Genomic DNA, 12188 nt, shown 5'->3' on the forward strand with positions numbered 1-12188 from the left:
TCTCTGCTCCTGCAGCGGCCTGAGGGTTTCTGGGGCTCTTGCAGAGCCCTCCATGGGGTAGTGGGGGGCAGCAGGGATCGCCCCCCTCCCCCTCCTGCCCTGCTGGCAGGAATGGTGAGTCGGGGGGGGGGGTTTCTTAGGTTTGGTTTTTTTCTTAAAGGACCCTAGCTGACCCAGGCAGGGCACCCGTGGGGGGGCTGAGGGAGCATGGGGGCGGTTGGGGGGCTCATACAGAGCCCCCCATGCAGCGTGGGGCAGTGCAGGGAAGCTAGGATCGCCCCCTACCTGGCAGCACCCACTGATTCGGGGCTTTTTTTTTTTAACGAGCCAGGAGCTGGGGCGGGCGCGGCAGCCATTGCCAGCTGGGAGAGCAGGCCGGGGATGGGCCTGGCCTGGCTATCGGAGATTTGGCAGCAGTCAAATCTCCAAATCAGATTCAGCCAGATTGAATTGGGACAGTGATTCGAATCACCAAATAGAATCACTGTACCCCAAATCGACCGAATCTGAAACGAATACTAGCCGCTTCACACAGGCCTAGTAACCATGCTGCCAGCAGTTTTACACGACTCCAGTTATGTGTGTTCTGTACTGCAGTGTTCTACATTGCATACAAGAGGAGAAACATAGCACCCATGCCCTCCCTTCCAAATGTTAGATCATCAAAGGTTCTATTCAAGATCAAAGTAATCCTTTTTTTAATACAGTATTAAATCATTGTGGTACTGGGATACTTATTGTTTTGTTTCAGTAGGAGAATTAGGAAACAGACTAATTCATTTACAAAGAAAACATTTCCAAAATGTATATTTTTGCACGCAACCAACATGCATACATACTAGCCACAATAGTGTGTTTATGCACATTATATGTATGCCAACCACAACCAGTTTACATTCATTGCGGCAGACTTTTGGAAATTTGGGCCTTAGTTTCTTTTTTATATAATCACGGGATGAAGGTTCTGCTAATTACTTGGGGGGGCGGGTTCTTTTCTCCCAGCTTCTGGGTAAGGTTGACCCCTTTCTCTGCCAGCTCCTTAGTACCGCCTTATAATTTCCATTACTGAAATATTGCATGTAATGTGCAACACTATCTCAGTAATATTTTTTCTTTTCCCCAGTGCATTCTCTTTTGAAGTCTGCCTTTAACAGCATAGCTATAGAGAAGGAGAAGCTTAAACAGATTGTTTCAGAACAGGATGTTACAGGCCACAATGCACAAATAGCACATCTCCGACAGTCACTTTCTCAGGTATGCTCTTGCTTTTATTTCAAATGTATGTTGTTCTAAATGCCTTTTATCTTTGTTAAGGTTTTGCCACTTCCAGAGATGGTAGGGAAAATTCTATATGTTGCAGCCAATTATTTTTTTCATTGTACTTATCCAGTAAAATATAGTGGTGCTAAAGGCTTAACCTGCTTCCCTATTTTGAAACGACTTCTGTTGACAATATATTAGCATGCAGAAATAACCTGAATGTGTGCAAAGAAAAATTTAGATGCAAAAGCTGAAGTTTACTTCCCTTTGTACTGTCATTGTGTTTGTCTATGTAAAGCTAAAATATAAGATTTTATATAAGTACTAGATAAATATTAGAAACAATTAAAGTCATTTTCAGCCTATTCAAAGAGATTTTTCAGTTTTCCTAAATGAATTTAAAACTGATGACAATACCATTAAGTTGTGTTCTGTTACTCATGATTTGAACTGCAAAAATTATCATTGACAACATATTTTAAAATGCAGAGATTAGACTTTCTGCAGTTCAAGCCCTTCTATAAACAAATATTAAAAGGTGTAATTGTTTGAGTATTACCACCCATTGCATGTATAACTTAAAGGTAGTATTTTTGAAAAAAACACTCTATGTTGGCCAACTTCTATTCCTATTAAAGGGAACTTTACATTGGCTTCAGTAGAAGACAACAGTTTGGCCAATACTGATTACAAATCTTACCTTGAATTCTTCTCAGGTTATTAGGCATTTCACTTGAACAAAAATACCATTCTAAAAGCAGGTTACATTTTGTAATGCAGGGATAGGAAAGCCAGTTCCTTCTGACATAATTTCTCAGGTTGCAAAATAATCCCACACTTTGAATTCGTGGTCAGAGAGCCCTGATAATATTTTGGGTAGTCCTTGAAGGACTTTTCTGGCTGTTACCCTTGGTCTGAAGGGAAATGGACTGTCAGGGAGCATTAGATCTGTTCGGTTTTTGTTTGTTTGTTTTTTAAGAATGTGTAAATTTAAAAGCAAATAATCTACATAAATTTACATGTTATTTCCTAACTATAATAAAGTAATTGTTCTAAATAAAGATAAGAAGACAAGAGAAGGTAGAGAAACTGCTGCTTTTCTTGATCACTGATCTATGTCCAGCTCAAACCAATTGCAACTTTTAAAGGGGTTTTTTTTAATGTGAAATGGATTGATGGCCTGTAATTTTAGTTTAAAGAATATAGACGTCTATCTAAAAGTCATAGTCATAAAGGAGTAAACTTGTGGCTGGTGCTGGTGGAGAGAACATGGAAATGAAATCAGATTCCAATCCCTAGTGGTGATCTCTTACATGTATAGACAGGTCATCTCTTAAGTAACCAGCAATTCATGTTGTGGGAAAAGAGGCAGCAGTACACAAAATGCTGTAACCCTGAATTTAACCCTTTTGTATATATCTCTTTTTATAGAATGTGCAATATGTATATGTATGCACAGATATAAACTAGGTTTGGTTAATTCTTAAAAAATGATAACAAATATTAGGTGTCAATTGAATTCCATTGGCATTAGTGCATTCTTTGAATAAGAGTGAACGCACACTCCAAATATATCAGTTTGGTCTGAATAGGGTATATGGATGCACTTGTTAATTTTAATGCTATTTACTTGGAGATATGCCCCCTTGCATCCTAAGAGTGTGTATATTTGTCTTGTGTTTCCCCTTAGTATAACAGTGTCAGTGATTTTTCTGTTTATAGCTCCATTTCAGGTACTGTTTGTACTTCTATTTTTGTCATGCAGGAGGTCAGGGCAGTTGTTCTCACTATTGATAGAATGAAAGCCCACCATCAGCTTTTCACTATGACCAGAATTCAGAACAAGCCTTGTTCCCCTTCCTTTCTGGCTCTGCTGTCCCCCACTTCCCTGCTCCTTGCTCCAGAAAACCCATACATAAAAAAATACCCACTTAGGTTGAAAAAGTCAAAGTTTTTCTGTCCCCTGAAAAGAAAGAAGAGACTGAGACCCCTTGAAATCCACTAGAGGCTTGTCTATTGGCAATGTAATTAACAGGCAGAGTTCTCTGATACTATCATGGAGGGCAGCAAAACATTTCTAAAACAGACAGACACAGCATGCCCAAAAAGTCTTCATTGCTTTGAAACCTGGACAATGAATATTTTTTTGAAGTGCTGTTATATGCCAAATTACAAGCCACAGGGAATTTATATAGCTTTTTAAAATGATAATTTCCAGATATTCAACAACAATCTCTTCTATAAAAGGATTCCTTCATATTGGATGCATCTACATGTGCATGTTACCTTGAAGCTGACAAATTAGCTCAACGGTAAAGTGTCACTGTTTACACATGTGCCCATATAAGGACACAGTAAATTAATGAACTCTTCTGTAGGATAGTACTGTCTGGGATAAGAACTATCCTATAGCGGAGTAGTTATGAGCCCTGAAATGCACATGTAGAGGAGAACAGGGCTGGCTGGGGCATGAGGGTGCTACAGTGCGGGGGCTGCCTGCTGGCTAGCCCCATACTGTAGCACCCTCTTGCCCCAGCCAGCCCCTCTGCAGCATGTTGAGCCAGGCTGGAGCAGTCCCGGGCTGACAGGCTGACCACTGGGGCCCCCTTCCAGCTGGGGCTGTTCCACCCTGGCTCAAAGTTCTGTGGTCCCAGGGTACATGTATAACCATTGCACCTGGGAGCAATAAACTCCAGCGCTGGAATTTATTGCTACATACTAACCCAGGGGCGGGCAGTTATTTCAGGCAGAGGGCCGCTTACTGAGTTTTGGCAAGCTGTCAAGGGCTGCATTTCCCTCTCTGGTGTTAGGCAGGGGTTTCTGGTTGTGGGGGTGGTGCTGGGCAGGACTTACTGCTGGGTCCTGCCACTGGCTTCCCCTGGGTCCTACTGCCCCTGTCTCCTGTCATCTTTGACAGGCAGCCAGGAGCAAGTCAATACAAATTTTCTAAATTTTTGAGGGGGCCCGCAGGCCGGATAGAATGGCCTGGCGGGCCAGATCTGGTCCCCCGGCTGTATTTTGCCCACCCCTGTACTAACCACTTGTGTAGATACACCCAGTGTCTCCTTCAGGCTTTTATGTCAGGATCAGAAATTTCTTGATTTTACACAGTTTAAGGTTAGAGAGGATCATTGGATCATCTAGGTCCCTTGTATCTCTCAGGGTTTTACATTTTAGCTGTATACCCATGTATTGAGCTTCACAACTTTAAGTAGATTTAGGCATTTAAGTTTTCTGGAGACTAAAATGTTACTTGACACAGGCAAGAGAACAGGAGAGTACTGTATCACCAGTGCCTTTGCAGGGCCCTTGCAGGGAATTGGTGAGGTGAGACATGCCACCTGATCTATTCACCAAGCTGCAGAGAAAGGTGAAAACCTCTTGCCACCCTAACCTGAGGGTTAGTTATTTTGCAAACCCAAATTATCATTAGCAGTAATCAAAATCTTCAGTTAAAACAATAGAAAGTGTCTTAAATATTAACTTCAGTATTAATTCAGAACAGCATCTAACACATCCCTTTTCCTCTCTGTTTTCCAGACAATATCCCTGCATTCTCTAGTGCTGACTTCAAAAGCATTGTTAATGACCATTACTCAAATTTGCACCTGGGCTATTTATCATATTTACAAATTTTCAAATATTACAGTCTGAGGCAGCTTGAATAATACAGTTGAAGCATTAAAGAAAACAGTCTCCTTCTGCGTATCAGGAATTTCATAGATGATTCTAAAAATTGTAAGAAAAAAATACAACTAATTAAAAAATAAGCCTTCATGCTTTAAGTTTCCAGATATTGTGGATGTCTGATATTTTTTTTACCCCTTGAAAACTGCAAATTTCTTGGTAGAAAGCAAGGCTCAAGAGAAAGTAGGGTAGGAAGAAACAGACTGCTTTGAAATTAATGAGAAAAGCATGAAGTTTAAATGCTGACTGTTACGTAAAGTGGGTGTGTGTGTGTATAAACCTGATATTAATACGCAAGTAAATACAGTTTGGTCAAATAACATTCAGAAGCTTCCACTAATACATGAGTACCCTGCATATCCTGTTTAGAATTTGTACACGTTTCTCCCTTTCTTCCCTGTGCATTCATGAGATTACTTTTCAGAGGACAGCTGAAATCTAGTTCTGATGGATCTAGAGATGTGGTCTGTCTGCATGGTGCAAAGAAGGAGTTTAGTATGTGGGTTCTTAGCCTGGGAGTCATAGCAGCTCTGCTCTTATATTGCTAAATAGGAAGGAGGGTTCTGGCTAGATCAGTGAAAAGAAGCCTAGGTACTGGTGGAGGGGAGCTGTCCCATAAGATTTTTAGAATCTGTGGTCTAGTGTGAAAGTAATAACCAAAAGAGTGAGGGTAAAAGGCTAGTGATCAGAGAGATGCATTTTGTTGGAAAGTGGGCATAATTTATCTTATTTGAAAGTCTTGAAGGCTGGCTGGTGATTTTAAAAGAGCTGCAAATTAAGTTAAAATACACTGATTTTTTTTAAATGAGAATTGTACTTAACATTGCTAACTCCAATGCTATTCCTATTGACTTCAGTGCAGAAAGAGATTCTTGTTGTCTGTTGACTGTTAATAAGAAAATAGCAGTCATCATTGAATAGTGTCAGAGACAGACATGGCCACAGTCAAGTTGAAAGTTTATCTTTCTTGTTGGCCACAGTGGTGTTTCAGAAGAATGACTGTAACTTGTTTTGATGCATATCTGAGTAGTCAGTTTTGAGGAGTGGGGGGGGACAAAACTGGAATAAAAAAGTGTAGCCTGCTGGGAAAGAAATCAAGAAGTACAGGTAGTAGAGGAAATATATATATATATATATTTTATCTGATATTTGAAATGAGAAACAGTAATTGAGACAGATACAAACAGACCATGCTGTACTGTAGAAACTGAGATGAAGCCAGTTCTAGATAAGGAAATAGAATGGGAGAGTAGCAATGAGAGAAGTTATTTGAGGAAGGCTGGAATAGGGCTATTTGTAATAAGGTGAGTAGTTTTAAAATAATTATTGAAATAAATGAGGAGCTGGTGGAGATGTCTAGATGTGGGGTTTTGTGGTTGTTTTTTGCTGAATGTGCAATGAGACAGGCACAAATTGAGATCATTTACTAGAGTTTTAGGCGTTAGGGAATTGTCAAGGCCATAAACAAGGGACATTGTAGGAGACAAAAATGTGCAAAGAGATGTAATATTATAGAACAGCTGCTGTTGTACAAAGTCCAGGACAAGGAATATGTTTTGGTAAATCTGCATTCATTGAAAATTGTGAGATAAATGGATCTCCATGTTAAAATATCAAACATTGTTCAGTGCAACACTGTTAAAATTAAAAGCATATATCCCACAGTTCACAAGAGATTTGACACACTAATTATGAGGAGCTAATATGCTTTAGTTAAGAGATCCTGGGAGTTATCATTATAAGGAAAACACATTTGTAGGAACTTGTAGAAAATACAGTCCATCATTCATTTGATCCTTTAAAATATACATATCTGTATTTTCCTTTTGTTTTGTTTAGTTACAGCTTAACAAAAATGTTGGAAATAGAAAACAACAATAGCAACAAATCATATACAACTAGTACTAATGTTGCATGACTTAAATTCCATTGAATCTTTTTTGAAAAAATTGTGCTTACTGAAAAAATTGACCTCCGTTTGGGACACCAGAGAGTAGCTCAGATTCATATACCAGGAACACGTCTATGCAGTTAAATTATTGAATCAGACAGTGCAGTGCTAACACATCTGTACTGTTCTGGACATGTTGTTTCCCAAGCTAAATGTAGTGTAGTCTCATTGATGCTGTGCTCTGCTTGTAGTAATTAGCTCCATCTCTTAGCAGGGATAATTAACTAATTATCTCCCTTCATGTCAGTGTTAGGCTATCTTACTACCAATTCAGGGTTAGTGTGTGCGGAGCGTAACATTTCAGCATTACACCACCTGAGGCAGTAAGTTAATGATTCAGACATATCCCAGATGAGCTGAGATAAAACAAAAGGAATAATAGCACCCCTTTGCCCCACTCATGTTTCACAGCTAAGCTTATCTTTGTTTCCTCCTGCTCTCCCCTCTTCCATAGCCCCTTACTTTGGGAGGATCTTCCTTCACCATATTTGCTGTCCTTTCAATCTGTAAGTTCATCCTTAAAGCACATACTTACTACGAAACTTATTAAACCTAATCCTCATTTAGGAAATGTTAATAAAAGAGATGAGAATGGAAAGGAAACTAAACAAAAAATCATGGAATTACAGTACCAAAATTCATAGTTTCATAGTAGCTAGGGTCAGATGAACAGATCATCTAGCCTGACCCCCTGCAACAGGCAGGAATGAATGCTGGGTTCACAAGACCCCAGACAGGTGATCATCCAACCTCCTCTTGAATTTGCCCCAAGTAGGGGTGAGGACCACTTCCCTGGGAAGTTGGTTCCAGATTTTGGCCACCCTGACTGTAAAATATTGCCAACCTAAACTTATTCTCCATCAGCTTATTACCGTGGTTCCTTGTCACCCCAGGTGGTGCTGGGGAGAAAAGGGCTCTACCTATTTGCTGTTGTTCTCCCCTGATGAGTTGCATGTTTCCTGTTGGATCTCATCCTGCTACTCTTTGCATGTGAACCCAGCTCAGGTTTAGGCAGCTTAGTTTATGCCACCTAAATCTGAGTCAGGATCTCCATGTGTAAGTGTTTGAAGGAAGAGGCACACAGGCAGCTGGAGGCAAGTGGGAGGGAAAGTGCTGGTGGGTTTGGGGAGGGGTACAGTCATATCTGGGCAGGGGTGCCCAATCAGAGGTGAAAATAGTCTGGTCAGGGTCCTTGGGGGAGATGGGGAGTAGTGAAATAAGCATAGCCCCAAGGCTGTGGAGAGTGGCTGGTCTTTCCCAGCCCCTGGGTTTTGCTGGGGATGTGTGCACACATTCATTATGTTAGGTTAACTCACTCTAGCTCAGGGTAACCCACACTGATCCAAAGTTAGCTGTTATCTGACAGGAATCAACTTTAAATACGGCACTTCATTTTTTGGGTGACTTAAGCCTCATGAATGCTTGCATACTGAGGCATTTAGGATCACCCTAAGCTTGGTTAGGGCAATCTAAATGTAATGTTTGTATGTACTCTTTGGGTGCATCCAGACATGCATGGACGCTTAGTTCCCTGGGATCAAGTAGTGGCAGTGCATGTTGTACCACCACTACTTGTCCCTGGGGAGTGCCCGTGCCACGTGCACTTTGGCACATGGCAAGTTACCCCGGGAGCAGTAGGGAAGGCTGGGACCAGCATTGTGCTAGCCCCAGGAGCCTTACCTGGGGTCCTGGGGGCCTCCCGGGGCTGCAGCTGCAGCAGTCCTGCTGGGTGGAGCCTGGCTGGCAGCCACAGTACAGCTCTGGGCAGGTTGGCTCTGCTTTTCATCAGCACATGCTGCGCAAGCATGCGCTGCTCTGGTATTTTTTTCCACAGAAAAAAAAACAGGAGCAGCCTATGCTTAGACAATGCACCCTTGCAGAACACCATACTATGCAGTATGTGGCACTGCAGACATGTTTGTGGTGCCACATACTGCACAACTGCACTCATCTGGACGCACCCTTTGTCTACTTACTAGGCACAGCTATACATGCCTCTGACTGCACATTTGATGCTGCGCAGTCATTTAGTACTTGATTTAGTACCCACTGCACGGTTATAGTCCCAGCAGTGCACGGTTATTTTTAGATGCTGTGTCATGATTTGTGCTCACTGTCACTATGTCACCATAGTAACAGGCTATGTCACCATAGCTCATCACTATGGCTATGTATCATCTCGTGTAGACGCGTTCACTGTCTATTTAGATTGTAATCCCCGTGGAGTGAGAATCTGTCTATACGTATTTCAGTAAAGCACTTTGCTCACCTTGTCTTCTTCTGTGTGTGTTTTGCAACTGTGACTTACTGTGCACAAATTGAAAATGTTATCACAACACAACTTTTCTGTCTTTTTGCTTGAGAGTTTGCTGTTTCCTTTGGCTGACTCTTCAGAGTGGTAGTTCAGTACGTGCCTCAGCTGCAATATAAGCATTACCTGTTTTGGCATTTGGAGATTTCGTTGTAGTAGTGTGATTCAGTTTCATTCTTCCATACTACATTCACTTCCTTTTTCCAAAATGTGCAGTCTACTGACATTTCTATCAAATGCTTTGAACTAGGCAAATGTTAGAAAGGGCACAATATTACTGTTTTTTAATGAAAAAATAATCATGGTTCAAACAAAGAAAGAAAAATAAAGTAAAAAATTGCATACCTGATGGTTTGAATACATCTACAAGTAGATTGTTTTATAAAAATACAGCTAAGGAGATACTGTAATTCATTAGGAAATCTCTGGAAAATATATAGCTCAGACACTTTGTGCTTGCTTTGTTTTATGCTTGCTTTTTAATTTGAAATTAAATGTCCAATTTTTATTTTAAGGCTCTCAACCAGAATGCTGAACTAAGGAGTCGCTTGAACAGAATACATTCAGAGTCTGTTATTTGTGATCAGGTTGTCAGTGTAAATATTATCCCTAGTCCTGATGAGGTAAGATTTTGGCCTTTCATGGATTTAGAGTACAATCAAACCTTGCTAATTCTCACTAGTAACTGAGAGACCCTTTGCAAATTATTAAATCTTGAAAATAGACAAGTAAGTGAAAAGCACATGACTACATGAAAAGTATGGAGTATATATTCTACAGTATCACTCACTAGTGAGGTCAGTGAAGTTTTACCAATGTTAGATCTCACTGGAGAGCTCTGCTCTTGAATCTCTGCAGAGAAACAGGAAAAGACCACAGGTTTTAAATATGAATTATTGGGTGAGTGGATTATTGAAGTGGGAATTAGTGAGGTTCTATTGTATTCGTATATAACCAGACAAGTAGCTGAAAACTACTGTATCTTGGTTTCTTGCAGAAGCAATAGAAACAGTTTAGTGTATGGGGGCTTACAGGGCCTGGTACTTACTACTGAGTGGCCCCATTGAAGTCAGGAGGATCATTTTACGAAGGCTAGGGGCAGACATTACACATAAACTGATTTAAGTAATCGGATACCGGTTTAAACCTGTAACAGAACATAATTTCAGTGCACATAAATTAGTTTCAAAATGGCTGAAACTGGTTTGAGATAAACCTGCTTGAATGTGGTATCAGACTTAACTGATTAAGCTCAAACCGGTTTATGCAGCTTCTGTCCCAGACCCCTTCCTGGTTTAAGTTAAACCAGAGCCCCCAGCATGCTCTCTGGGCTGTGCCCTCTGCTGCAGCGGAACAGGGCTGGTCCCGCCCCTCTGCTCTCCAGTCATAGTGGGGACAGGCAGGGGTGGGGGCCTGGCCAGACTCTGGCCCTTGAAGGGAGCAGGGAAGAGGTTCATTTCCCCCCTCCCTCCCCTGTCCCACCAACACAGACCTGCGTTTCTCCACTGGCTACACCAGCAGTGGGGGTGTGGCCAGCCCTGGCAGTGGTCTGGTATGAACTGGCCAGTGTGGGGGTTTAATTCCCCCATCCCTGTCCCATGGTCTGAAGCTGAGGTCCATCTGGCACTCCCCATTCACTGCTGCAGCCACAGGGCCATGGCCAGACGCCAGCCAGCATGGCCCCCTTGGAGGGCAGGGTAGGGAGGAAGGTTATTCCTCCTTCTGCCCCTGGCAGACCACAATGGGGTCTGTCTGCCCCAACTGCCGCCGCTGCTCGCTCCCTGCATGGGGCAAGAGGTGGGATGAGCCCCTTCCTGCTGCCTCCGCCAGACACTGGAGGGAGAAATAACTCCTCTCCCTCCCCCTCGCCTAAGGGGCTGTGCTGACCAGGTTCTGGTCGCACCCCTGCCCTGCCACTGCAGTGGCGAGGGGGCAGGGCCCTGACAGGAGATCAGCCCCTGCCATGGTGTCCAAGAGAGCATGAGCCTCCTGGTGGGGGGGGGCCACAAGTGGGGGTCTGAGCTGCCACAGACTGTGAGGGGTGAGTGGTGGCACCAGGGCTTGGAGGGGGCCATAGCACCCCAAATTCCCTTAGCGCTGCTGCCCTGCCACTCCCCCAACACAGTCCACAGCAGTTTTCCCCACATCACAGCATGGCCCCCCCACTGGGAAGAGGCTTGCACTCAGGACAACATGACAGGGGCTGCTGCCCCCATCATGGTTGCTCCCCCCTCACTACTGCAATGGCAGGGCAGGGTTGGCATGGCCCCATAGGAGGGAGGAGAGGGCAGGGAGCTGGGTTTTCCTCCCCTCTGCTCCCGGGCAACCACAATGGGGCCTGCCTGCCTTGACTCCTGCTGCTTGCTCCAAGCATCGGGCAAATATCAAGATAAGCCCTCTCTTGCCCCCTCTGCCAGATGCAGGAGGGAACCCCGCTCCCTGCCTGCTCCCCCTGCACCCAAGGGTTTGTGCCTGCCAGGCTCTGGCCCTGCCCCTGCCCTGCCACTGGAGCAGTGACAGGGGGCAGCAGTCCCTGTCATGGAGTCCCGGAGTGCAAGCCTCTTCCCAGCAGGGGGCTGTAACTTCAAGGTGAGGAAAGCTGCTGCAGACTGTGCGGGGGGGGGAGTAGCAGTGCTGGCGGGGTTTGGGGGGCTATGGTCCCCTCCGAGCACAGTCTGCAGCAGCTCTGACCCCCGCTTGTGGGCCCCCCACCGGAAAGAGGCTCGTGCTCCCCAGACACCATGGCAGGGGCCATAGTCACTCCCCACTTGCAGCTCCAGTGCCAGGGCTTGGGCGCGACCAGAGTCCAGCTGGCATGGCCCCTTAGGCAGGGGGGCAGGGAGAGGAGTTATTCCTCCCTCCCTCTGGCATCTGGCGGAGTGGGCAGGAGTGGGCTTATCCTGCCACTTGCCCCATGCAGGGAGTGAGTGGCCATCCGATTGGGCAGAACCCACTGCAGTCCACTGCGGGCAGAGGGAG

The 12188-nt window shown here is 44.0% G+C and overlaps 1 protein-coding gene across 4 annotated transcripts in view; it reads left to right on the forward strand.

Annotated features, from left to right (window-relative positions):
- The window catches only part of OSBPL6 (oxysterol binding protein like 6), a 114202-nt gene that overhangs the window by 82943 nt on the left and 19071 nt on the right, over window positions 1-12188 (forward strand). For 3 of the 4 annotated variants that reach the window (XM_019523020.1, XM_019523021.1, XM_019523022.1), the window contains 2 exons: window positions 1124-1254; window positions 9725-9832. In XM_019523020.1, the coding sequence (XP_019378565.1) occupies window positions 1124-1254; window positions 9725-9832 (239 nt within the window). The remainder of the gene's footprint in view (window positions 1-1123; window positions 1255-9724; window positions 9833-12188) is intronic. The other variant, XM_019523023.1, reaches the window with a different exon arrangement.

The sequence above is a fragment of the Gavialis gangeticus genome, unplaced genomic scaffold, assembly GCF_001723915.1.
Source record: "Gavialis gangeticus isolate Ggan-Ray unplaced genomic scaffold, GavGan_comp1, whole genome shotgun sequence".
NCBI classification, from domain to species: domain Eukaryota; kingdom Metazoa; phylum Chordata; order Crocodylia; family Gavialidae; genus Gavialis; species Gavialis gangeticus.